The sequence below is a fragment of the Anas platyrhynchos genome, chromosome 24 (assembly GCF_047663525.1).
Source record: "Anas platyrhynchos isolate ZD024472 breed Pekin duck chromosome 24, IASCAAS_PekinDuck_T2T, whole genome shotgun sequence".
NCBI lineage: Eukaryota > Metazoa > Chordata > Aves > Anseriformes > Anatidae > Anas > Anas platyrhynchos.
The window spans coordinates 819,213-844,490 of NC_092610.1; the positions used below are offsets into that span (position 1 = coordinate 819,213).

The 25,278-nt window shown below is 58.4% G+C and overlaps 1 protein-coding gene across 20 annotated transcripts in view; it reads right to left on the reverse strand.

Annotated features, from left to right (window-relative positions):
- Nucleotides 1-25,278, reverse strand: part of MACF1 (microtubule actin crosslinking factor 1) — a 136,281-nt gene that overhangs the window by 22,483 nt on the left and 88,520 nt on the right. For 17 of the 20 annotated variants that reach the window (XM_072027378.1, XM_072027375.1, XM_072027384.1 and 14 more), the window contains 12 exons: nt 10,314-10,475; nt 10,009-10,179; nt 9,008-9,174; nt 7,496-7,655; nt 6,694-7,020; nt 5,994-6,078; nt 4,877-5,118; nt 4,256-4,462; nt 3,432-3,551; nt 2,158-2,265; nt 1,582-1,800; nt 783-986 (listed from right to left, as the gene is read on the reverse strand). In XM_072027378.1, coding sequence (XP_071883479.1) covers nt 783-986; nt 1,582-1,800; nt 2,158-2,265; nt 3,432-3,551; nt 4,256-4,462; nt 4,877-5,118; nt 5,994-6,078; nt 6,694-7,020; nt 7,496-7,655; nt 9,008-9,174; nt 10,009-10,179; nt 10,314-10,475 — 2,172 coding nt within the window. The remainder of the gene's footprint in view (nt 1-782; nt 987-1,581; nt 1,801-2,157; nt 2,266-3,431; nt 3,552-4,255; nt 4,463-4,876; nt 5,119-5,993; nt 6,079-6,693; nt 7,021-7,495; nt 7,656-9,007; nt 9,175-10,008; nt 10,180-10,313; nt 10,476-25,278) is intronic. The other 3 variants (XM_072027385.1, XM_072027386.1, XM_072027377.1) reach the window with 1 other exon arrangement.

Below are 25,278 nucleotides of genomic sequence, written 5' to 3' on the forward strand. Positions count from 1 at the left end.
CACAGATAACACATTCCACAATGTGAGTGAGAGATGAGACGGGAGGGATGTGTGGGGGGGAAAAACTTGGAGTTAATACAAGTGCAAACCAAGAGAAGTGATTAAACAATACAGGAATAAAATAAAATTAAAAAAAAAAAAAAGACACCCAGACATGACAAAAACCAACTGCACTACAGTAACACTGGGTGAAATGAAACAAAACTAAGAACCACAAACCCTGAACCTGTGTGGCAGAAACTCTTTACCCCTTTATGACCTTTAGCACCTACAATCTCTGCCCTTCCTTTCATATCTCTGATCCTGCAGCCACCAATCCGTGGGTCTCCTCTCGAGATGCCCGGACCCTGGCGATGGCAATTAGCTCTCCCATACAAACCATCCCGCGGCTGTTCACACACTGCAGTGCTTTGCTTATCAGAAATGAAACTTATCTCTCCGAGCTCTTTAAGGAGGCCCTCTGGGCCCTCCCAACCTTGGGTGGATGCCAACACAGCCCCTTTGAATGAGCATCATTATGAAGGTTGTAAAAATTTATTGCTCTATTTACCATGTCAAGATTCAAGCTCCTTCTCCCCTCCTTTCTGCGGTCAGTGCTGAGCGGGGGCCCTGCCCAGCAGTCAGCTGAAAACTACCCTGAAGGTGTCTGCCTATGTTGTGCCCTATAAAGGGTTTTACAACCCTAGCATAGGAATAAAACTGCATTTCAAAGCACGTGGCTTCCCCAGGGGACTGCAATAAACGCTCAGCAGACTTGGCTGCTTGGCACCCCAGAAGCGTACCTGAGTGGACTGCGAGACAGCTTCATCGAGCGCAAGAGCCCGCTGACACACCTCCTCCTTGATTTTGGCGTACATGGCCTCTGCTGTTGAGTACTTTTTCTGCACCATCTCTCCTTCCTCAGGGTTGAGGTCCTTGAGCTGTGGTCCGATTTTCAGCAGCTTGTCAATGTGAGGCTTATGTTCAGCAATAGATTCTCTCAGTTGCTAGGGAATAAGATGAGGGGGGGGAAGACAATTGTTCAGAAGTCTACCGAGAGCTGCTGCCTATTTATTTCTCACAACACTCCAAGAGCCATGATTGCATCTGGTAGTGCACGCACACCACGGATTTCTTGACCCAGCATGTGCCGAACACGTGGGGCTCGGCTCTTGCCATGGTGTGCACCGGTGGCACGCCGCCCCGCTCCCGCTGCCCCAGCTCTGTCTGGTGACCCTCCCTGAGGTCCCCAGGGGGATGACAACAAAAACTTCCTTTGCATCTCTCTACCCTAAAAGTACAATGCTCTTCTCCCCCCTGCAAGTCAGGCATGAGATGCAGAGACAACCAGGCTCCCCTGGGTTTCATCTGGATTTTAGTAAGAAATGATCCAACTTATCTAGCGATTCCCAAGTGCCATGACCAAGGTGCCCTTGTGTTACATAGGTAGGATCCCCAGAAAGAAAAGAACAGGGAAAAAATAAAATAAAAATCAGAAAAATGGCCCTCTCTGGCCCTGTGAGTGCTGCACCTCCATTCAAGCCCGAAGTGCTGACCCAGCAAGAGCTGGCGCAGGAGCTGCAGGCTCAGCCACCGCCTTACCCTCATGTCCTCCTGCTGCTGCTTGAGCTGCTCGTGGTCGATGGCTGGAGGGGGCAGCTGCGAGATCAGGGCCTGCGTTTCCTCGATCCAAGGGTTCAGCTCCTCGTAGGTCTCCCAGAACTGGTTCACCAGGACCTGCGCACGCTCCAGGCGAGCGTAGCGCTCCGAGTTGAGCTGGCTCACGGCTTCGTACTGCTGCACCAGGGACTCTGTTTTCTCCTGAAAGGAATGGGAAGAGAGTTAGCGATGGATGTGGAAGGGCACAGGAACGCTGCCAGCTGCATGCTGTGAGCTGGAAGAGCAGGAGGTGCGCTCGGTGGCGTCGATCCACGTGCACAAGCTGTAATTCCAATTAAAGCAGCCTGAGAAATCTCACTATTCTCCTTCCCCAAACACTGCAATAAAAATACTGCAATAAAAGAGGCTAATAAATATAAAGAGATCTCTGTTAAGTGTCACTGGTGGGAATTCCTGAAGATGGAGTAATTTTAAACTGCTTCAGACTGTGCAAGAGCCGAGTGCTCGCCTCTCCCCCCGCCCCGTCTCCCCCCAGCACTAAATATCCGTCAGGCTCACCTGGAGAACAGCTTTTTGTTCTTCCCCACACGTCCCAAAGATCTCGTTGCGCTGGCTGAACAGTTCATCCATGGAGTCTTTGTGCCGAATAATGTCGATGGAAAAAGCCTGCAGAAAGGAAATGTCCAAAGAAAGGGAAGGAATGAGAATGGAGCCCGACCACCCCTGCCCAGCCCCACGAGGGGCCCTCCTGCCCCGCCAGGCTGCCCAGCCCCAGCACTACAGCGATCGCACCAAACTCAGCACCAGGGCCCCGTGGCACACCGAGAATCTGGCTGAGAAGGCAGATAACCACATTGCTTTCTCACTGCTCATCTGCTTTAACCCCTCTCTTTCAACGGCCTGCACAGGACAAGCTCCACCACCCATTTGTGACCAGCTCAGCGAATACTTCAAGCCCCCCAAACCACGCTCTCCAGAACTGCCTCTACCCATAACTTCGCCATTCCCCAGGTCCACATGATTAACAACATCCACAAGCAGCGGGGAGCCAGGCTGAGCTCAATTTAACTTAATGCTCGATGCTTCAGTCCCCGTCCGTTATAACAATGTGGTGCGTGTGTTTTTTTGTGTGTTTTAAATGCACAAAATCCAATAAGCATGTATGCTGCTCTGATTGCCGAGGCTGGTGTGGGAAGAAAAGGGCCGTTTATTTAAAGTGCACGTTCTTTCAGGCATGAGCTCATCTCAAAGATATATAAAAAAAAAAAAAAAAAAGGCAAAAAAAGAAGAGCTCCTCTTTGTTCCATGGCTGGCTGCAGCTAGTGAAACAAGGAGTCCCCCACTGGAAGGAACAATGAGCAGAAAGCAAATGTAAAAGTACCCTCATTAATCAATAGGTACAGCTCTCCAAGCTGCTCCTGCCAGCAGTGCCTGCAAGGCACAGGTAGAGCTCACTGCCACGGCCGGGCAGAGCCCTGGAAGGAAGGAACCTCCCATGAGGGCAGCCCGGGCAGCAGCAGCAGCCTGGCCCCAGTGACCCAGCTCGCTCCGTTTTTAGCTCGTGTGAACAGCTCTCTGGCACCCTGAGCTGCTCAGGGCTCTTCAGATGTCCAACACTTCATTTGTCTAAAGCCTTCTTCTCCTTCCTTTTTCCTTTTACTTGCCAAGGGCATGTGTTGCACCTCTCTTGGAGCTCTGGGCTCAGCCATACAAAGACCAGAAGCCCCTGCAGAGCTCCGCTGCCCTGACAGACAGCCCCAGCCCCATCTCTCCCTCCCAGTGCCCACCACCTCCGTGCCCACCCGCTCCTCCTGGCAGCCCCCCACTCGTACCTTCTGCACCTGCAGCTGTGCCGTCGTCTGGTCCTGCTCCAGCCGAATGGGACCGAGAGCCATCAGCTTCCTCTTGGTCTCAGCGACCCAGGCCAGCTCCGCGTCAGCCGCCTGCTCGTACTGGTGGAGGGAGAAGGGAGGTCACCGTCAGCCAAAGCCAGGGGGCAGAGCAGCCTCTGGGCCCATCTCTGCTCCGGTTTGAGCAGAGCGGGGCAGGGAGCTCGCTGTCCCCACCAGCATGGATTGGGGCACCAGTGACATCTACGTCCTTGTTGCAAGCATTTAAAAACCAAGGGCCCTTCTGTAAGATGTAAGTGGTGACCCTGCACGCCCTGCCCCTGTGCTTGGAACGCCAACAGCTGCACAGAGGCCACGTTAACACAGCCACGTGCACTAACACACGGATTGCCAACTTTAGGAACCCCTGCCAGCAAGGCCGTGGCTTTCTGAAGGAGAGCTCCCCTCTGCTGAGGGCAGCCAGGCCCATGGGGATGCTCCTGCGGCAGTTTTGGGCCCAGAGCATCACCGACACAGCGAGCACAGGGAGGCTGCCACCTTCCTCCACACCCCCTCCATCTGCAGGGCAAGGGACAGCTCTACTTTACACGATAATTTTGCTCGCACGTTCAGTTCTGCGGAGGCAGTGCTCAAAGCCAGCACAGGCAGCTATTCGTGGCACTCCACAGCCTCCACTCCATACAGAACGAACACTTCTGAGAAGGCTGCTACCCCGAATAACCCCATCCTGTCCGGCGGTGTGCAGCCCCTCCCGCTCCCACTCATCCCAGAAACCCTCCTGGAGGCTGCAGAGTTCATCAAATTACCTGCTGAGACCTCTGAATCGCAGCATCTATCTCCTCCACCCGCTGCTTGATGGTGTCGCTGACCAGCTTGTAGCGCTCGTTGGTGTCTGAGACGAGCTTATCCAGCCCCTCGCGGGCTCGCCAGGGCACCAGCTCCAGCAGTGCTCGGCTCACCTCATTCACCGTGTCCAGAACAAGCCGCTGCTCCATCACCTCCTTCTTCAGCTCCTGGGGAAGGCACACACAGACACATGTCCTTCTGGTGGCGGTGCCAGCCACCCGGGCAGACCTGGCTGCTGGGTTTGGGGTGGTTTTGTGACCGGGTTCCTCCCCTTCTCCCTGCTGGCACGAGCTCTCCGGCCCAGCTGTTCTCAGAGCCAGCACGTGCACGACCTGGGCTGCTCACCAGATGTGTGAGTGCCGAGGAGGCAGAGGAGGAGGGCGGCTTCCCCATAAACACAGAGACTCAGCAGCCACCAGCTCTGCACCAAGGAGCAATGGGTTCCCTTGCTCCCATCCCCACCTAACACGTTCCCAGACCGCCTACCCCACGCTCCCTGCCCAGGCACCGAGCAAACCCAGCTCTCCTCCCACACAGCCCTCGTGTCCCCGTCCCCTGCATTCTGTGTCACTGCTCCCCACCTTCTGCCTCTGCTGGAACTGCGGGATCTGCTCGCCGGCTGGGGACTGTCCCCCGCTGGACGCCAGCTCTTCCTCCACTTTGCTCATCCAGGAGTTGAGCTCCTCGTGCGTGGACTGGAACTTGGTGGCCAGCTGGCGAGCCTGCTCCAGCGTGCGCAGCGCCTTGGAGCTGGTGGCGGTGATGTCGGAGTAGCGGGTCTTAATTCCATCCAGCTTCTCTTGGATGAGCAGCACCTCCTCTCCTGTGGGACAGCAAGAGGGGCCGAGTGACGCCGGGCACAGGGGGCTGCAGGGGGGTGTGAGCAGCCAGCTGCCCTGTCCCCCATTGTAAGTAGCTACTGTGAGTCTCACTTTTCTGCATGGCAGTGAAGCTTAGCAGCCTATTTTTACAGCCAGGAAGCTACTCTCAGAGCTGACATTTTCTGCCAGCCAGTGTAACGGCCACCTCCTGCCTATAATAGGAAGGAAATGTGCTGTGAAGCCTCTCTTTGCCACAAGCCCCAGAGCCACCAGAACTCAGCTCTCAGCTAATATGTCACAGCTCCACAAAAAGTCCAATTCACTCTCTACTGCTATTTCCGAGGGGACAGGAGATTGCGAGCCAAATTCTTTGTAATTCCTCTTCCTGCTCCAGGGCTCCCACAAGGACAGAGGTCTGCACATCTGCTCAGAGCAGACCACATCTGAAGGAAATGCATTGCCCCGACCTCTCTTCCCACTCATAAACACAAACTCACACCCACGTGGCAACAGCAACAACTGCTCAGTATGGGAAAGCAATATTAGGAAAGGGTTGGGTGTATTTTTAACCTCTTTCCATGTGATTTAGCAGCTGGATGCAAGGAGAAAACCCTGCCTAGTGTTACAGGGCCGCTCCGTGCTGAGAACCGCCGAGCAGCCGGTTGGAATGGCCACTCTCAGGGCTGGGGGTTGGTATTTGGGATTTACTAAGCCGGAGCACATGTGGCTTGGCATCCAGGTCTGGCTGTACAACAGCTACTTGGGGAATTTCCTAGCAGCTCTGAGGGACGGCAGCCTCCTCTGCACAGACCTCCCAGTGGGGAGCACTTCCCAGACCCCATAAGAGCCTGCCCAGCACGCCCAGCTCCTGCCTTACCTGTGGTTTGCTTGAGAAGAGCCTGCCCATTTCTAATGGCCTGGTCCACGTTCTTCTTCCTGTTCACAATCTCCTCGTTCAGGGCCTGGACAGAAAGGCAAAGTGGAGTTAACCTTTTGCACGGTCATCTCTGCGTCCTGCTGGCCAGCACCCGACAGATGCTAGGAGAGCAGGACCTGCTGGCACAGCAGGGGTGGACAACAGATCTGACTCCAGTCCAGTCAACTTTCCCCTGCTGTGGGACTTACTGGGCCTTCTGGGACCAAGCTTAGAGCAAAACCCACCCCAAACCCTAGAACTGAAGAACTTACTCTTGAAAAGAGCTTTCACAGCCCCCGTGGAGCGGAAGCAGACTGCTTCCTCGGTGGCCAGCCTAGCTTGGGAAACCCACCGGGCTTTTCAAATTCACATTCTTGGAAACGGCAAAGAGCTTTCTAAAGGCACAGGGTGGCCAAGCTCGCTCAGACATTGTTCACAAAGCAAATGAATCATTTGAAGTTTCCCCTGGGAAACCCGTTTTTTGGGGTTTCAATTATTGTTTTTAGCACATGAAATCTCTTTACGCTTCTCCAAGCCTACAACAGTCAAAGCTTGTTCTGCTGCTGGTTAAAATTAAAGTCAGACCAGAAACAAATGGAAAAATAAAGCAAATAAACGCAACGAAATAAATAACATAAACGTGGAAGAAAATGGAAAATACCAGCTGGTCAGCATGCTGCTTCTGCAGGACGTCCCGTTTGTAATCCTTTACGGATACCGAGCCGAGCTTGTCCTCGACCTCAGCCAGCCAGTTGAGCACTTCCACCTCCTCCTCCCCAAAGAGCCTGGCGTTACACAGGGCCTGCTCCAGCAGAGCTGCCTTCCGGCAGCACCGCTCGCGGACCTCGCCGTAGCGGCCCTGCAGAGAGTCCAGCTTCTCTGCCAGCAGCCTCTGCTCGGCGGCGCAGCTCAGGGCGGAGAGGCTCTGCCCGACTCTGACCGCCTGAGCCACGTCGGCCGCCTGGCTCTCTATCTCTTCCTCTAGAGCCTGGAAGGCGGGAGGACAAAATGGACAACAGAAAGGAAAATGAGTGAAAAGATGAGATAAAACAGAATAAAACAAAACAAAACAACGCAACCAAACAAAGGGGGAACAGAAACGATGAATGCAACTGAAGGAATGAAGGAGATGCAAAACCCACCCGTGAACGGGCAAAGTATACTAAAAAAAAACATTTAACAGAAACATGAAAATGGGAGTGTTTTTTCTAACCAGAAGCAGACACATTCCTCGTGAGGTGCACTGACATCAATTAAATGTTACCCACATCGGTGGGCTAGGGTTTGCAGCCTTCTCTGCACGTAAAGCAGCCCGCATCGGCTGCTGACCCTATGGACAGGATCCTCTCTGATCACCAAGACCCGTTTGTGCCAAAACCCACCTTGCCACAGCAGAAACATCAGAGAGAGACCTGATGCCAACCGCCTCCACTGGCGGCTCTCATCCACGCATGGGTCCCTACCTTGTGCCGGCTGATCTGCTGCTGGATTTTGGCAGTCTGGGTACCGATGGGCTCAGAGTTGGCCAGCTTCTTCTCTGTCACCGACAGCCAGTCGGAAACGGGCTCCGTGGTTTCATGGAACTGCTTTGCCAGGACCAGGATGTCCTCCAGCTGCTTCTGCCTGTACCAGGGATGAAACAAAACACTAAGGAGCAGCTCCCTTGGAACAGAGAACGGGGAAGCAGCTCTGAGCACAGCCACTGCCCCGCTGCCAACGGGGCTCCGCACCAGGAAGCGGTAACGGGCTTCAACAGAATCAGCAGCCAAAGTGGCAATACTTGGGAAAGCACCGTGACAGGAAGGAGGAACAGAAGCAGCTCTGTGCAGCGCAAGGTGAGACACCTTGTCGGGCAAGCTGCAATGCAAACACAAAAAGCAGCGCGGAGAATCTGCAAAATAAGCTTCTTCCTGCAGCTGTTCCTTTAGGATCCAGTTCATTCTCCAGTGAAGGCGGCAGAAAGGCTCCCTTTGTGCTGCTTTTCTGCCGTTAATATCCCCACCTCGCAGAGCCTTCAATGTGGGCCAGCTCGTAGCTGAGCTCTTGGTGTTCAAAGAGCCTGGCAGCGGCACAGCGCCGGCAGGCCGGTCCATCCAGGCTGCAGCCATTTCAAGCACCGGGAGGTCAAATTCGGCCCTGAGAAGTGACTGGGTAACCTGACATATTAGCTGATGTAGCAACAAGAAGCTTGTAAATGAGATTCAGGCAGCAGAAAGGTGTCAACAGGATGTTGCTGCTAAAGCTAGACGCTAAAGCTTAAAGGAATAAAAATAACATCCATCCCCTGCAGGGAATTTGTTTAATCTGAGCTCTTCCCTGCCATTGTAAACCACCGCTATCTCCTTCGGCTCCCAAACAGGCTTTGATTTCTCATGTTTTCCAGCTGTGGTTTCCAGGATGTATCTGCACAGAGCTCCCCGCCAGCTCTCCACGTGCCGTTGCCCATGCAGGCGGAGCGGCCGCCAGGGCTGAGCAGCGAGCCACCACCTGCGGCTGCCTGCACGGCCTCTGGCCTCGCTGACCAGTGCGTGCGAGGAACAAAAGCTCCAGCTCCAGCCAGAGGCCAGCCCAGCCATCGAGCAAAACAAGCCCGAGAACAATGAAAGCGGTACCACTGTCACAGAGGGGACACGCAAGTGGCCAAACCCCGTAAAGCTCTGGGGTGCCATGAATTACAAGATAAGCCTACCCCATGCTTTTGGCCAGCATAACAGAGCCTCTGAGGGCTGTAAAGCAAACAAAACTCTTTGCTTCTCTGGGCTACCAGAGCTGCCCACAAGGGATCGAGGCAGGAATGCAGAAGAGCAGCAGAGCTCTTGCCTCCAGCATGCTCCTGGCTTCAGGAAGAGGCCTGAGGGAGCTCACCCGGCGTGCAGACGGAGTAAGGGGCAGAGCACAGAGAGGAAAAAAGGCTCAGAGAAAGCTCCCGGCTCCGAGCCAAGGGGCAGCACGGTCCCGCTCCCCGCGGCTCTCACCTGGCGGCCGCCCTGCGGAGCAGCCCTGCCCATCTGCTCTCCAGGCTCTCCAGCTGGCAGACGATCTTCTCCCTGTCTGCTGGCTCGGCCGACTGCGCGATCCTCCCGCCCTCGGCTTGGATCATCTCAACGGTGGCTTTGCGATCGTCCAGAAGCCGCTGGAGCAGCTTTAGCAGCAGAAATGAGAGAAAGGGGACAGAAGTTACCAGATGGGTCAGCAGAACCTCCTGCATTCCTCAGGGATCAGATTTCTGTGACTGAAAACCATTGATAAGCACTGGGCTGAGACCAAGGCCAGCCAAGTGGGATAACCACTGCCTTCTGCCTCCACCATCAAAACAAGTTCAAAAGAGACTGGTTTCACTTTTGAACTGGTTTCAGAGCCAGAGGACTTCCCAGAGGCTTCCCCATCCTTCCCCCAAACCTACTGAGATCAAGCTTTTAACTTTCCCTTAAATTTCCTCTTCAAAATCTCAACACAATGGACCAAACCTCAGTAAGAATTCATTTTTAAGACGTTTTGCCATGACCGCACTTGAACTTTCATCCGCACACAGGCTGTGACCCAGGCTTGTTATCTCTGCAAACACTGCTGCGCCTCGGCTTGGCTTACTTTGTACACTCGTTTTGTTCAAATCCCCAAACCAGTAACTACAACACCAGCTTGCTCCTGACACAGCAGAATTATCAGCACAAACAAAACCAAATCTAGGGCTGGAAAAACGTGGCCAACCAGCAAAACCAGCAGCAAACCTCAAGAGGCGGTGTGACAATAAAGTCACGCTGGAGACTTAGACCATGCAGATAGCACGTGTGGGCAAACGAGCTGCCTGCTTCCCACAGCGAGGTGTGGGGACCCAGCAGGAGGGCCACTGAGCAAGCAGCAGACCCGTGTAGCTCCCAGCTACACCCAAGCTGGTTTTGGACCCCCAAAATAATCTGGTTCTCCAGAGCTCCCCCTCCCTGCACACCAGCCCGACCACCACGCCGTGCTCGCTCACCTTCTGCTCCTGGATCTGGGCTTTCACCACCTTGTACTCGGCAGAGGGAGGTTTCTGGTTGGAGATGAGCTCCTCGGTGTCTGCCAGCCAGCTCAGCAAGGGCTCCAGGGCGTCCTGGAACTTCCCGCAGCGCAGCAGAGCCTCCTGCAGCTGGGCGATCCTCTGGGCCACCTGCACGGCACCCGCACCCCCAGCGGTGTCAGGGCGATCCCGCAGCCCCCAGCACGGGGCTCAGCCCCCTGCCCAGCACCGCTCCTGCCAGCAGACCCAGCGGGACCAGGCTCAGCCCCTGCCTGCATTCTCACCTTCTTGTTGAGGGTGTTCCAGCGGGTGTTGATCTCTTCCATGTCATGCTCCAGCCCTTGGACATCACAGTTTTTCCCGGCGCTTTGGATGAGTCCTTGACCGACTCCATTCACTTGCTGCAGTTTTAGCTGGAGAGGATCCACTTGCTCCTTCTGGAACAGCTGGGCAAGGGAAGGGTGGGAGAGAAAAGCTATTTATAACCCGCATGCTGCTCGCCCAGCCCCTCCATCATTCCATGGATACACCAGGCTCCCTTCTCTAGAAAAGACGCAGCAGCTCCTGCTTGTCGTGGCGCATTGATTTTATTGGAGCTGTGCAGGTTTGCCTGCACGCCTCCGGCACCTTGACCCAGTGACGTGAACGGCCTCGGCACTCGCTGGCTTGGAGCCCACAGCTTGGGGTCCATACACAGCCACCCCTGCTCTTAAATGGGAAAACTCCTTTTTCAAAGCACCAGAACAAGGTGGAAAATGCAAATTGGGGAATAAATCGGAGCATTGGCTACGGTCAGTCATCCGATTGGGAAATAATGCTTCTGGGGAAAGCACAAAGCAATTCTCACAGCGATGCTGTTGAGAACAGAGACCTGACACCATGCAAGTTTTGTTAACCACGGAATTACAGACACTGAGAAGCCAGCCGTGTTTCGAAAGACAAAGGCAATAGGCAATTAATGTGCTAGTCATTTACCGCACCACATATTTGGCACGGTCCTGCCTGGGAATCCTGCGGGGAAAAGCTTTGAAAAACAAAAAGATTTGATGGGGAAGGAGGAGGAGAGCGAACGAAGCTCCTCATTGTAACAAGAGGCAGCAGGGCCACTGCTGTTTCCGTGCAGGAGAGAAGTCCCCTTATCACAGCCCCAGATCTGCTGCAAGCAGCCGCCGAGCAGGCAGCGCTCGCAGCACGCGCCCCCTCCGGCACACCGGCACCGCCGGGCCCCGTCCCGAGCAGCCTTCTGCGTCCCCACAGCCTGCAGCACAATCCCCAAAAAAGGGAGCGGAGTCGCTCTCTGTTTATTCTGGGCCCTTGGACTACGAGCTCATACAGAGCACAGGTCACCCTGCGGCGCACACTGGGAAGGATTAGAGCGCTCGGCCCCATTGCAACATTTTCTCTTTTGGAAAGCGTTGGGAACTGAAGTCAGACAGCCGCGTGCCTGCTTTCTCAAGCGTGCCTCCTCCTTTCGTGCCCAAGAATATATGGACATTGACGGCATCTAAAAATGCCCTCGGATACAGAGCCTAAAATGCAACCCCCCCCTCCCAGCACAGCAGTGGGTTGCAGGCGGCACGGTTCTCCGTACCAGGTAATCGCTTTACCTCTGAAGGAATACAGAGCAGGCAAAAAAAACAAAGCACCAAAACCCAAATCTGCCTGAAAAAGAGGGGCTGCCTTGTTTTTTTCTCCCCATTTTCAAAGAGAAGGATACTTCCTCCTGTCGGAGCACAGCAGCTCGAGAGCAGGGAGGTATCACCGCAGGGCACGGACTGAAGGGTGTGCTGGAAGACATTGTCCAGAGCTGTTTGCTCAGGGAGAATTATGCTACGGTTATACGAAGTAAATGGTGACATGAAATCACCAATTCCCCAGCTACTTCTCCTGTTACTGTTTATACATGGAGCTGGCTGTGAGAGCAGCCAAACCCCCGAAAGGACCAGGCTGATAAGTCTGGCATGCAAACGTTTGACTACAGCACAGCGCGAGCCCCGGCTGAGCGTGGTCCGAGCCCTCCACGCGAGCACCGACTGCAAAAACAAACCCCAGGACTGCAGGAGCAGGCAGGGAGGGAGGGAGGGCAGCAGAAAGCCCTGGCATCAGGTGACGGATACCTGCAACACCTGAATAAGTACAGCCCAGGAGCGCTGAGGTTGCACAAGGACCATTAAGAAGATAATCACACACGCTAACGGCCCGAAGAGCAAGTATGTGGAACATGCTTGTTTTCCTTCACTCATGAAAGATTCCAGCGATTTAGTTCATTAACCTCAGCGTGACTCAGCTATGAAGCAAATATTTAACGTGCACCCTTCGCGGCGCGGAAAATCGCGAGGAGGCTCGCGCTGAGCGAAGCGGCTGGACAGACATCTTGGCGAGCAGGAGCGCAGCTGCTCCGCTACACCTCCTCCTCCTCCTCCTCCTCCTCCTCCTCCTCGCTTTGCGAACGCTTCCCACAGCATCCCTCTGCTTTCTGCTTCTCCCATCTCTGCAGCGACTGCACCCCAGCTCCCTGTGCTCCTCGCCCCCCGGGCTGGAAACGCCTCGGTGTGAGGACCGGTTCACCCCAAAGCTGCCAACAGCCCCCACGGCACCGAGCGGGGGATTTGGAAGGGGTCAACAACCAGGGACACGGCTCAGGGGGCAGTGAAAGCAGGGCAGGGAGCCTGGGCCATGCACGCTGCCATAACCCGACGTCTCCTTTCCCTTCCGAAGGTGCCCCCGGGTGCCCAGCCCGGTGCGCCCACACGCAGCCTCTCCAGCTCAGCCGTGTGCATTTTTTAAATGGGTGGCACAGCAGAAGAGATGAGTAATTGCTACCGAACCGGGATTTTCAGCGCTGACTAACTTCTGATGTCTCCTCTGCGATATTTCTGCTAATCTGGTATTAAATCAGCACTCGCTTACGGGAACTCCACCACCGACCCGCGCCCCTTGGGGTCTCTCCAGGCAGGGCAAAGCAAACCCCAGCACAGAGAAGGAACTCGGCTGCCCCTCCCCATGGGTTCAGAGCCCCCCCACGGCACCGTCCCCTTCAGAGGGCTACAGAAGGCAGTCACTGCGCAGGACCCGCTATTCCCACCCGATTTGTTTCGCAGGATTCAGTCTTCCACCACGCTTTCTGCTTCAAAGATGGGAACCACCCCGCTGCACTCTGGCAAGAATTTTTTTTTTTCTGGAGAAGTCTGTAATTTATGTCTGAGGATAATACGCTTTAAAAAGCCAAGAAAGTTTAAGACAATAGTTTAGATAATCAAGCAGTTAAAGTCTTTTGCCTCCCCTGTTTATAAAAACATACGGTCCCCCCCAAAACTTTTTCTCTGCCAATTTTAAGCCATAATCGGGAGGGAGAAGGCTGTTTCCAAGCCCGTGCTCGAGACGAAGAGCTGAGGAGACAATTACCAAAGCCTGCACCCCGCAAATCGTGTCAGCGAGTTATCAAGCACGCTGTGATTTCACACCCACCCCTCAATCACAAAATAAAGCGATTTTTATGCCTGAAACACCGTCTGCGAGTGCCTGAGTAACAAATACCTCATTATCTGGAACGAATCCATCTGGTGGAGCAGGAGGCCCTTCTGCGAGCAGAGCGGTGGCAGGGGGTCCCGGCGTGCCCACCGGCACCATGCCCTCGCCGTGCCCCGGGGCAGCTCCGGGGGTCGGGGGGCAGTGGGCATCCTCCAGACCCAGCCAAAGCCCAGTCGCCAGCCCCGGTGGCTCCGCGGTGCCAGGAGGGCAGGAGGAGGCTGCAGCCTCCATCCCGGGCAGCGTGGAGGCAGCATCCTGAGCTGCCACCTCTGTGGAGGGCGCCCAGGTGCTGGGGTCGTCCTCCAAAGCCGGCAGTTCGTCGGAGAGCTGCTCCGGGCTGGGCAGCACGGGAGGGCTGGGGAAGTCGTCTGCATCCTGCAAGGCCACCACCGCCTCTGGGGGGTCACCACCGAGAGCCCCGACTGCAGAGAGGAGCGAGTCGGCCTCTTGTGGGGGCAGCGGGGCACTGGGGACATCAGCAAAGGGCGGCGGGGCCTCCAGAAGCTCCTCCACCACCACGGGCACAGCGGTGGCACCTGGAGGTGGGCACTCAACGCACGGTTCCTCAGCATCCACGGTGAGATCCCCAGCATCTGGTGGCGTCTCCAGAGCCTGGGGCTCGGGGACAGCCTCGTCCCCTGGTGCCGGCGGGTCAGGCAGAGCAGAAAGCCCCCCGGTGTCCCACAGGCCAGCATCGAGGGCAGTGCTGGGAAGCCATTCGGGGGCGGTTGGGCTGGGGGTGCCCCACGCCACGGCCCGGCCCCGTGCCGCCGGCCGCTCCTCCCAGCCGCAGCCGAACAGCAAGTCCAGGTCTCCCGGCTGCAGCACGGCAGCCGCTGCCTCCCCGTGTGCCACCGCCACCTCCCAGGGGGACCCCTGGGTGCAGGCAGCCCCCTCCAGAGCCAGGGCCTGCCCCAGGGGACCCGCGTCCCACAGGAGGCCCTCTGAAGGCACTGGGACCAGCATCGGAGTCTCAGGTTCCAGCTCTGATACAGAGCTGGTGTGGGAAGGTGGCAGAGGACTGTGACAAACATCCCCGCTTTCTGCCGGGCAGGTTTGGCCCTCAGATCCATCCCTCTCTGGTCCCAAATCTGCGGTTTCGTCCTCAGAAACCATTTCGGGGACATCCTGGGTGGTGAGCTCAGTCCTTCCAGGCAGAAGGTGATAGCTCCCGGATGGATCCGTGCCCTCAACACCGACCTCGTCATGCTGCAGGGGGGACCCCGGCTCCTCTGCCACCGTGTCAGGAGCCAGGGGGTGGCAGGGGGACAGCCGAGCCGGGGACACTCGGCCAGGACAGGTCTCCTCGGGGGGCTGCGATACTTCACAGGGGGGTCCCAGCAAGTCTTGGTCATCTTCACCCCACCCCACCGGAGCGCTGGGGTGACCTGCTGCCTCAAAGCCAGGGGCTGGACACGCGCCCATCTTGGGAGATGCCACCCCACCAGCCACCAGCACTGCCACCCCATAGCTGTCTGTGGGCTCTGGGTCCAGCAGCGGGTCGGGCACATCCTCCACCAGCGCTGGTAAGTGCTGCTGGCTGGAGCCCGACCCCGCTGCGGCAAGGGGGCTGGGAGAAGCCCCTCCGTCCGAGTCCGTGGGGGTGATGGCCGAGGTGTCCCTTTCTGAGAAGGGCTCTGTCGCCGGCTCCATCGTGCTCAGCACCTGCGAGCCGCAGGTGACATCAAAGTCATCCAAATCTGACACGACGGCAGAGTCTGAGGCGCTGACTTCCAAGGGGGCAGTAGGTTCACACGCTTCCACTGCAGCCCCGGGGAGTTTTTCTGAATCTGGGTCCGCTCCCCCTGAGTCCAGTGGGGAGACCTGACCCTCCACCAGGACGGGGACGGCCCCATCGCCCTCGTCCTCATCCTGGCACTGCTCTTCCAGCTCCAGGAACATCTGCACCGAGTCCGTGTCGGACAGCTCGTGCACAGCAGGGCTGGCCGAGCGCTCCAAAGCCACAGCCAAGTCCTCGGCCTCGCACTGCACCGCCACATCCTCGGTGCAGCGCGTGCTGTCAGCGAGGGGGCCGCAGGCACCCCCTGGGGTGCTGCAGGACTGTGAGGTCCCGGGGCTGGGGGCAGAGCTGTCCCCGGGAGCAGCAAATTGTTCCCTTTCTTCAGAAATATCTGCCAAGCAACAGCTCTTCTTCTCCTCTGCCACCAGCACAGCCTTTCCTCTCTCTGACAGCGTCGCCTCCTCCCACTCCTCCATCATTACCCAGCGCTCGTCCTCCTCAAATCTCAGCTCAGACTCAGTTTTCTCTCTGAGATTGGAGGTGATGAGAATGTTCAGTCCCGCATCCAGCAGCTCCTCGCTCAGGCACGGGGAGAGGTTGACATTTTCCACCGTGCAGTCTGACTCGGAGGCCTCCAAGGTCTCCTGGCGCCCATCGCTGAGGTTACCCTTGATGAAATTCTTCCTGGCCCGTGGCCAGGTGGCACTGGGGAGCCGGCAAGCCCTGGCCAGGTCCCCGGCACGAGCGTGGCCATCGCCCGCGGTCAGCAGGGGCTGGCGCTCATCCGCGGCACCACCGTAGCCGTCTGCTGCAAACTGCATGGCTGCATCTGTGCCGGATGATTTGGAGACGTGCTCCAAAGTGAGAGACTCGGACATGGGCTCGCCGTGCTCCGCCTGGCCGGAGCGCTCGGCCAGCAGAGCGCTCGACTCCCTCTTATCCCGTAGGGAAGGGTTGGAGGCGCCCGCTTCTGACACCTCGCTCAGCGAGGCCCCCATCCTCTCTGCGAACTCGGTGAAGTTGGGCGGCATGAACGACTTCCACGACCGCCGGTTCACGTTCTCTTTCCGCTCGGGATTCGGCCGCCTCCGGGGTGGAGCTGGCGCCGGCTTGGAGACGTCGCTGCTGAGCTTCAGCGCGTCGAAGATGACCCGCTCGTCCAGCTTCTTCGCCTCCGGCGCCCTCGACTCGAACACGTTGGAGGCTCCCAAGGTCCCGTTGCTGGAAATGGTGCTGCCGTCCCCCTTGCCGAGGGTGCTCTTTGAAAGCTGGTTGAGCTTTGATCCCTGATCGATTTGCTCGTTGATTCTCATCGTGTCGTATATCGACCGCTGGGGCACGTAGCAATCCTCTATGTAGCCATCCTCCTCCTCGCCCTTCCCCAGGCAAGTGCGGTTCTGCCGTAAACAGTCTGGCCTGCTCAGTGGTTTGCCCATGCTCTCGCCCTTACGGATGACGAAACCGCCCCGTCAACCCTGCGCGCGGCACCGCAGGGAGCATCACATCTCGGGCAGGTTCCAAACCCACGGCGGGCGGCCGGGGATGACGGAGCGGTGCTAGGGGGTCGGGAGGCTCTGCCCGCAGTGCTGGGGGGGCTCAGCAGCCCGACCGCGGGGCGCGAGCAGCGGAACAGCACATCTCATCCCCCCAAAAAGCCATCCGTCAGCGAAAACCATCCGAGGGCGGCAGCTTCGACAAATATTCCCAGTGACCGTTTGCGAAGGGAGCCGCAGAGTTTGAGGCTGTTAATTTATCCCGGGTGTCCTTCTTTAACAACAAAGGCGCTGCTGGTCCGGGCCGTTCACGTATCGCAGCCCGGGCGCCGCGCGGCTCCTCGCATTCCCTGCCCAGCTCCAGTCCCGTGGAAGTCCAGCTGGTCCGAATTAGCCTCTCCCCCCGACTCTCGTGTTTTCATTTGAACTGAGCTTGTCAGCGGATATTCGTGCAAGTTTAAACACAGGAAGTTCTTCATTCAGGGCAAACTCGGAGGCTTCCTGCCTCAAAAACATGATGGCATTGTTGTTCCCTTCGCCCCACCGCGCCTTCGCGCCCGGGGCCACCGAGCCCCGGCGCTGCTCCCCGGCCAGGCTGCTCCGGCGGCGGGCTGCTGGGGCTGCTGGGGCTGCCGGGGCTGCTCTTGGGGCTGCTCTTTTCCTTTTTTTTTTTCTCCCCAGGAAAAAAAAAAATCGGCTAGAAAACGCATCCAAAAATGGAAAGGGGCCGGATCGCCACGAATTCCCCCAAGTTCCCGGGAGCCGGCGGGGGGGACGGGGAGCAGCTGCGGCCGGTGGTGGCGGCGGCTTCCTCCTCCTCCTCCTTCTTCCTCCTCCTCCTCCTCCTCCTCCTCCTCGTCCCGGCCCGGCCCGCACTAACTTTCGCGGCGGCCGGCGGCGGGCAGCGGGGGCTCCGCACCGCCGGGCGGCCCGGCCATGGCGGGGGAGCGGCGGGGAGGGCTCGGGCCGGCCCGGGGGCGGCGGGGCCAGCGCGGGGGCCGGGGCCGTGGGGGGAGGGAGAGGGGGGGCCGGGGCCGCGCTCCCCTTCCCCGCCGCTCGCTCTCGCCCTTTTGTGCGCGGCTTCAGCGGCCGGGCCGGGCGCGCTGCCGCCCCCGCGGGTACCCCGGGGCCGGTGCGGGGGGCTGCATGGCGCGGCGGGGCCCCCGCTGCCGGTGCTGCCGCTGCTGCTCCCGCTGCCGGTGCTGCTCCGCTCCTCGCCGCGCACCCGGTGGAACAAAAGAACCGAGCCGAGCCGAGCCGAGCCGCCGCACGCCGCGGCCCCGCCGCCGCCGCCGCTCGCTGCCAGCACCGGGCTCCCGCCGCGCCGCCAACTCCGGCGGGGGGCGGGCGGGGGGCGGCGGGGCGGGGAGGGGAGGGGAGGGGAGGGAAGGGGCGGGGGGAGGCAGCGCCGCCGCCCCCTCCCCGGGAGCCGCAACCTCCCCCCCCCCCCCCTCCGCTTCTCCCCTCCCCGAGCCCCGGAGCTGAGCCCGGTGGGGTTTATTTAATTTAATTGTATTTTATTTTTTTGGGGGGTGGGGGGGTTACCGGGGGGCGCTCCGCCGGTCGCCGGCAGCCCCCGGTCCCCGCCCCGCCGGGGTGGCTCCTCCTCCGGGGGGAGGCGGCAGCGCAAATCCCCCGACAAAGAGCAGCAACGCCCTGCCTCGGCGGCTGCCCCCCCCCCCCCCGCGCCCCGGCCGCTTTTGTCCGCGGAGGGGCCCGGCCACCCCCGGAGCCCCCCCCCAGCACCGCGGGCGGCTCGGTCCCGGAGGGACCCCCCCGGGGAGCCCCGGGCCGGGCGGAGCGGCGCGGCCGGGCACCGGGTCCCCCCCTTCCATTCCCTTCCCTTCCCCATCCCGGTGCACCGGGCTGCCCCCCCCCGCCCCGGGCACAAAGAGCCGCCGCCGCTCTGGTCGCCCACCACTGAGCCCCGTGCCTCGTACGGCCGAGGAGCTGGAGCCAAGAAGAGCCAAAAGGCCCGATTTCCTGATTTTTCGGGCACGCTGCAGGTGCCTCCTGCCTCCAAAACCACGGGGACTCGAGGCAGCAGCTCAGGGCACGGCTGGGGGGGCTTGAGACCCCCCAGCCCACGGGCAGCAGCCGCTTGCTTTAAGGGGGGGGCAAACGGCAGCGAGCAACTGCTCCAGCACCACGCACCCAGGGTTCTCCCCCCCCAAAAGATGGAAACGATCGTTTTGCAAAGGAGGAGGCTGCCAGGGTTATAAAACGCCCGTTCCATTGCCTGAAGCACCCAGCTGGGCTGGTTGCAAACAACCTTTGGAAACGCTTTTCCTGTAACCGTGCTAAAACAGGAGCGAGGAGAAGAGCTGGGAGGTGGGGAGGGCTCCATCCTGCTGGCGGGGGAGCTCCTCGTGCATCGCACGCCGTCCCTGGGCCCTCCCGTACATGCACGGGGCTCAGCTCGGGGCCCAGCTCTTTATCCTTTGGGGGTCCGGGTCCCGGTGCAGGTTTTGAAGGGGGCACAGCTGAAACAAGGCGGCAGGGGTGGCCGTGCCATGGCAGCGCAGCCGCACGGCTCCTGCTGCCCCTCGGCTGCAGCGGGACCGTTACCGCTCCGGGGCCCCTCCGCCAGGAATCCCAGGCATCCAGGCCGGGGGCGCGGAGGCTTTTTTGTTCCACTCCTAGGAACGAGCTCGACGTGGAGCTGCCGGCTTCACAGCCAGAAATTCTTTTCCTATTTCCTCATAAAGTCACGTGCCAAAAGCAAGCCAAGTCTTCCCCTAACACATCTCCCCCCCGCCCCCGTCTCTAAAACCATTAGGGAAATATCCAGCAAGTCCTAAAGCCAATTAAAAACCTGCCGTGTGCCTGGCCTGAAGACCTGAGCTGGAGCTCGTGCAGGTTCCCCAAGTCACCGGCCGGTCGGCATTAAGCCACCAAGCGCCACCACTGCCGGGGACAGAAGTCACGGGGCTGAAGGGGGCCGGGAGCACAAGCCCGGCTCCAGGGTGCGAAGGAGGGACAGGGCAGGGCGCGGAGGTCCTGTTTGAATTTCTGTCCTTTCTGCTGTCTGAACGGCTCTGGTATGTGGAGCCCTGCCAGCAGCGCTCTCTGTTACTGAAATAAACGCCTGATAGAGCTTCCAGATTTGCAGCCCTGGGGGCTCAGGGGAGCGCGGCTGCTGGTTTCACAGAGCCGGACCCGTGCTTCGGGGCCAAAGGACTGGAAGGGCCACTGGGACCCCGAACGTGGCTGTGGTTTAGTTCACAAATCCTCTCTGAGCAGCCTCACTGAGCCAGGCACAACTTTGGGTCCGAGGCTGGGGATGCTGGCGCCACTCTTGGTCCCCCTGCCAATAGGGGACCAACGGGTGCTGCGAGGGTGCCACCGAGCAGGGCACGGGCACCCAGAGCCACTGCCTCCCCCAGCCCACCCGCTGGCCTGAGGGTGAGGAACCTCTGCTAAATCCCCCAGAGACTGTTCCAGACTTGCTCGAGTTAGAGAGGCCCCCAGAGAGACCTGTTCAAAGGGGAACATCCCCGTTCGTCCCCCAAACCCACACTTTTCAAGCCTTCCTCCTATGGGCACCGTCTCTGGGGCGCAGGGACCCTCCCGTGGCCGGGTGATGTCTCCTGTTTACGCCTGCATCGCATCCTGCCCGCCGCCGCGGTGGCTGTTTACACGGGGAAGCAGTATTTGGAAGCCGCCGTATTTTTAGCTTTCTTTTAATGCGTCTCAGCAGCTGGAAATGAGGGACCTGCGCTGGGAGATGATCAAGAGCCCAGAGACAGCTCCAAACCGCTGACGGACACGTTGCTAATGAGCCTGGCGTACCACCGAGCGCCTTCCTCATCCTCAGGGCTCCTCTAATCCTCACCCTGCTGCCAGGCGCCAGCTCCATGTGCCCTGCCCGTCCTCGCCGAGCCTCTCCAGTGGCAAGGGGTGGAGGGCAGAGAGCTCCTGGCTTGGCCCAGTGGGGTTTGCTGAGCAGCCCCGGGGATGGGCGCACGGGGTCCTGGCAGGGGGATGAGCCCCACGCTGCCACCTGAAGCTGCTTTGAGGGGACTTTGGGGGGTTCAGACTCCGTCAGACATCAGGATGAGAGCGCAGTACCGCATCGCATGCGCCCGGCATCGGCCTTACAAGCAGCTCTTTAGGTTTCGCTGAGATTTCTGCTGGGGAGGCGGGGAGCTTGTGCCTTTTAGGCTTTGCTGCATTTGTCATTGAGTTCTGAGATTTCTTTATCTCCCTTTCAGTGCTGTTGCTCTCCTCCTAAACTCGCTTCTTTTGCCAAATCTCTGGAATTGGCGTTTCTGTGCGTTGCAAGGTACGTGGTGCTGCGTGGGCAAGCCCGGAGCCTGCAGCATGTTCCAGGCGCCCGCGCCCGGCTAATCCCATCCGACCGTGCCGTGCTGTGGCTCCTCCATCCACTGTGCTCACAGCCGACTTCAAACCGATTTCATGTCGGGCCTCAGCCACCACGCAATCCCCCTCTTCAAAGCCAGAAGGGTTTCGTGATGCAAAGTGCGCCTTTCAAGCAGCGATTTGCATCCTGCAACCCCTCAGTTCTCTGCCATCCGCAGACACCTCGCAGGGCTGGGGGAGGCAGCAACCCACCTCCGTGGGGTCTGCACGGCCAGGAAAGCGGTCAGGGCAGGGTTGGAAACCAAACTCCTGGAGTAACCTTCTGCAGGTTGGATGTGCGGGTGCAGGGAGCACCAAATTTCTCGTTGTTTCTTTAGCAAGGGTGCAAGAGCTTCACTGAAGCGCTTTTCTGCAAAGCAGCCAGCATGGATATTGGTATAAATAACTCCTGAGCGGAGCCTGGAGCCCACATGTTACAGCAGCGATCAGACTCAGCCCTACAACTCGCCGTTCTGCACGCGGTTGCTGCGGAGCCCGGTGCTCCCACGACGCCCATCTGCGCAGCACCGAGTGCCCCGAGGCACCCTGCAGGGACCGAGAGGGGAAGGCAGAGCCCTGTGCCCACGCTGTAGCGCCCGATCCTGTCCTCGGCCCCCCTTTTTCCCCTGCAAATCCCCCCCGGTGGCTGCCCCTGAGCAGGGGGCAACGGGGAGAGCCACGGGACAGGGCGGTGAATCAACAGCTCCGCAGGCTGTGTAGGAAGTGAGGTAAGTGCGTTATCATCCCGAGAATCCTCTGGATGGGAGACATTTTAAATCACTCCTTCGGCAGAAGAATTGGCAATTGTTCTGTGCGCGCTGCGGTGACTAATCTGAGTCCGAGCCGTTCCCCACGCGAAGTCTGCGTCTGCTCCAGCCTCTCCCTGTCCCTGTCCCCAGCAGAGGATGGGGACAGCTGGGTGTTGGGGGCAGCCACAGCCCGGATTCTTGCCCTCCTCTGCTCGGCCCTCGCAGACCATTGCTTCCACCCTCCTGGCTCTCCGGGGCTCACGCAAAGCTGATATTTTTAGTGTCTCCTGGAAACCCTGCGAAGTGTCACCACCACCAATTAACGAACCCTCCTCTGGACGAGGACAGGCCCTTGCCCATCTCCCCTGGCGCGGGCTGGCAGGGAGCTGGCAGAAGAACCAAGGCATGCACAAGTGGGTGGCTTTGGAGCAGTGACCCAAGCTGACTCCTGAAAGGGTCCGTTTGATCACAGCATAATTGTTTTATGGTGAAAAGAAAAGAAAAGAAAAGAAAAGAAAAGAAAAGAAAAGAAAAGAAAAGAAAAGAAAAGAAAAGAAAAGAAAAGAAAAGAAAAGAAAAGAAAAGAAAAGAAAAGAAAAGAAAAGAAAAGAAAAGAAAAGAAAAGAAAAGAAAAGAAAAGAAAAGAAAAGAAAAGAAAAGAAAAGAAAAGAAAAGAAAAGAAAAGAAAAGAAAAGCCTTGTAAAAGCCTTGCTGCGATTTGGTCAGTCTCAGCAGCTCTCAGCTTCCCTCTCTTGTTCCCAGCTCGCATGGACACATGAGATCTGCTCCTGAAGCTGCTTGCACGTTGCCACCTTCCCAGTGACAACTCAAGGTCAAAACTCAGCCACCGCCTCCTGATGAACGGGCGCGCACCGGCGAGGCTCCTGTCGGGGAGGACAAGCTCCAGGTACAATTTGCTCTTCCCTTACTTGAGGTGAATTCCTTTCCAAGGAATGAGAAGGCTGCGCGCTGCAGGAGCCACTCGGGCTCAAGTGTCTCTTCTGTGGACGTGTTTGTTTGCAGCGCTGCAGATTAGCGGGGCGAGCAGCACCAAGTGCCACCAAGGTGCTGCAGCACCATCGGGGACCGTGTCCCGGCACCCAGCACGTTTATCACCCCTTTTCCAAGCAGGGAGATGGTGCCTTTAAGGCAGCTTACCAGCTGTCAGAGAGGAGGCATTTTTGCGTGTGTTGCTGATGCTCAAAATACTAGGCAGAGATACTTTAAGTAGGCCTGGAAAGCGTTCAACAAGAAGACACCGCCGCGCAGCCTGTCCCCGCTCCCAGCCCCATCCCTCCCAGCTGCTCGGGACGGGACGACTGCAAGGAGCCACGCGCATTCCTCTGGGGGCACATAAGGGTTAAAAATACCACCGGGGGCTTCGAACCGTCCCCTCTGCCACCGCCCCAGCTGGGTCCGCAGTCCTTGGACCCACAGCCCTGGCACAGTGGCTGATTTTCCTTTGCACACCTTTGGGAGCAGCTCAGCAGTGGCAGAGCAGACCCCAGAGCAGGGGACAGAGCCTGACCAATGGTCCCCGAGGCCTGGAGGTGTGTGCACCTGGTTTTGTACAGGAGGAGCACAAAACATTGCTCACGACCACGCTCTCCCCCAGCCCGCAGAGCAGCGTGCTCTGCACATGCAAATGGCATCAGCTCCGGGAGAGAAGCCACCCGTTTCAGTGCAAACTAACCCACAAAGCGCAGAGCCGGGCAGCCACAAACCCCTGCCCGTGTCTGTCCCTGCCACCAGTTCCCCTTGCAGTGACAACAGTTTCTTTTTCCAAGCAATCGGAGCTCCGAAGAAAGCAGATGCTGTCCTGCCTCGACGTGGGGCTGCAATGAGCTCACTGCTCCTCATTGCTCCTTTTGCTTAGGGTGATGTGGGGAGGGCCCGGAGCAGAATTAGAATGAGCAGCATCTGAATGGGAAGATGACTAATGCTGCTCAGGTCTTCACTCACTAGCTGCATCACCACTCCTGGGATTTCTTTCCCTGCCTTTTTTTTTCTTTTTTTTTTTTTTTTTTTTAAGTAGACAAAGGGGTTCTGCAGGCACGAGGGCTGAGGGCTGCGCGAGCCCTGGACGACCTGACCTGCTCTAAAATAAAATGGGAGCGTGCCACAAGTTAGTGCTGTCCAAGGGTCCTCCCTCCCCCATCCTTGAGCACAAAAGCTTTATTGGCACTAAGCAGCCTTGCCTAAGCAAAGCACGTTGAGCAACCCTGCTTTCAAATCACCTCCCCAAAAGAGCGGCTGCCAGAGGAGCAGCGGGGAGCTGGGCTGTGGGGTGCCCCGGCACGCTGTGGGGTGCTCGTCCCTCGCTCCTGGGGGGCTCTGGTGGCTCGGAACCACCCCCAGCCTCCTGCCAGCCCTCCTGGTGCAGCAGCCCCCAGCCGGGATTAGCCACGGCAGTGATGCCTTCGTGCGGCTCGGCGCTGCTCCCTGCATGGCTGGGGCTTGGGGCGAGATCCCGGGAGCGCCGCTTGTGCCAGCCACGGCAGGTCCCGGCTCGCCGGCATTCCTGCGCCGTGCCCCCGCGCCCGGAGCAGCTGCAGGAGGGGGGTGCAGGCTGGGAAGGGGCTCGGCCGTTCCCTTCCTCGTCCCCCGTCACCCACGGTCCAGCCGCATACGGAGGCACAGAGGCGTCCTCCTCCCATCCTCCTCCCCTTCGGCATCTGCACCGGGGCAAATGTGAAAGCAACCGTTTGGCTGTGGCGACAGGTCTGATGCTTTTTTCCTGGGTTTCAGCTGGGGTAAAGTTCCTCAGACGCATGCAGAAATCATTTCTGGACTGCAAGGCCAAGGGGGAGCGAAGGCACTCTGCCCAGCTTCTGCACTCATCCCCAGCATGGGGAGGAAAGCCTTCCCCAGAAGTACAGAGCCGCTCTGGCACGCTACTGCAGGAGGGGCAAAGGCTGCTTTTCACTCCCAAGCCTTGTTCTATGCTGTAGCGAGCCAAAAAACTGCTCGCACCTCTGACCCAGGGAGCATTGCACAGCTGTGTGTTACTCTGCTCTGTCGGTGAAACAGAAAAATGAGAGCTTGGTCAGAACCAACGCGGTGAATCCAAACAGGGTCTCAGCTCACTATTCAAAATCATCAGTGCTAAGTACCAGACAGGCTTTGAAAGACGAGTTCAAAATCCAGCGTGTAAAATGTACGCAGCAAGTAAACAAAACCAGGCAGATGTCTTCCCAAACCCACCGGAGAATGCAATTCCATCGCCTTGCCAAGGCCCAGGCTGACAGATGTGCTTTGGGCAGGTGGGACAAGCCCATGCCTGGGGCTTTCTGGCACCGCCATGGCAAAAGAGCAAACTGCAACCCTCCTTTATCCTCTGCACAACTTTGGCTTCCCAATCTTTGGGAACAAG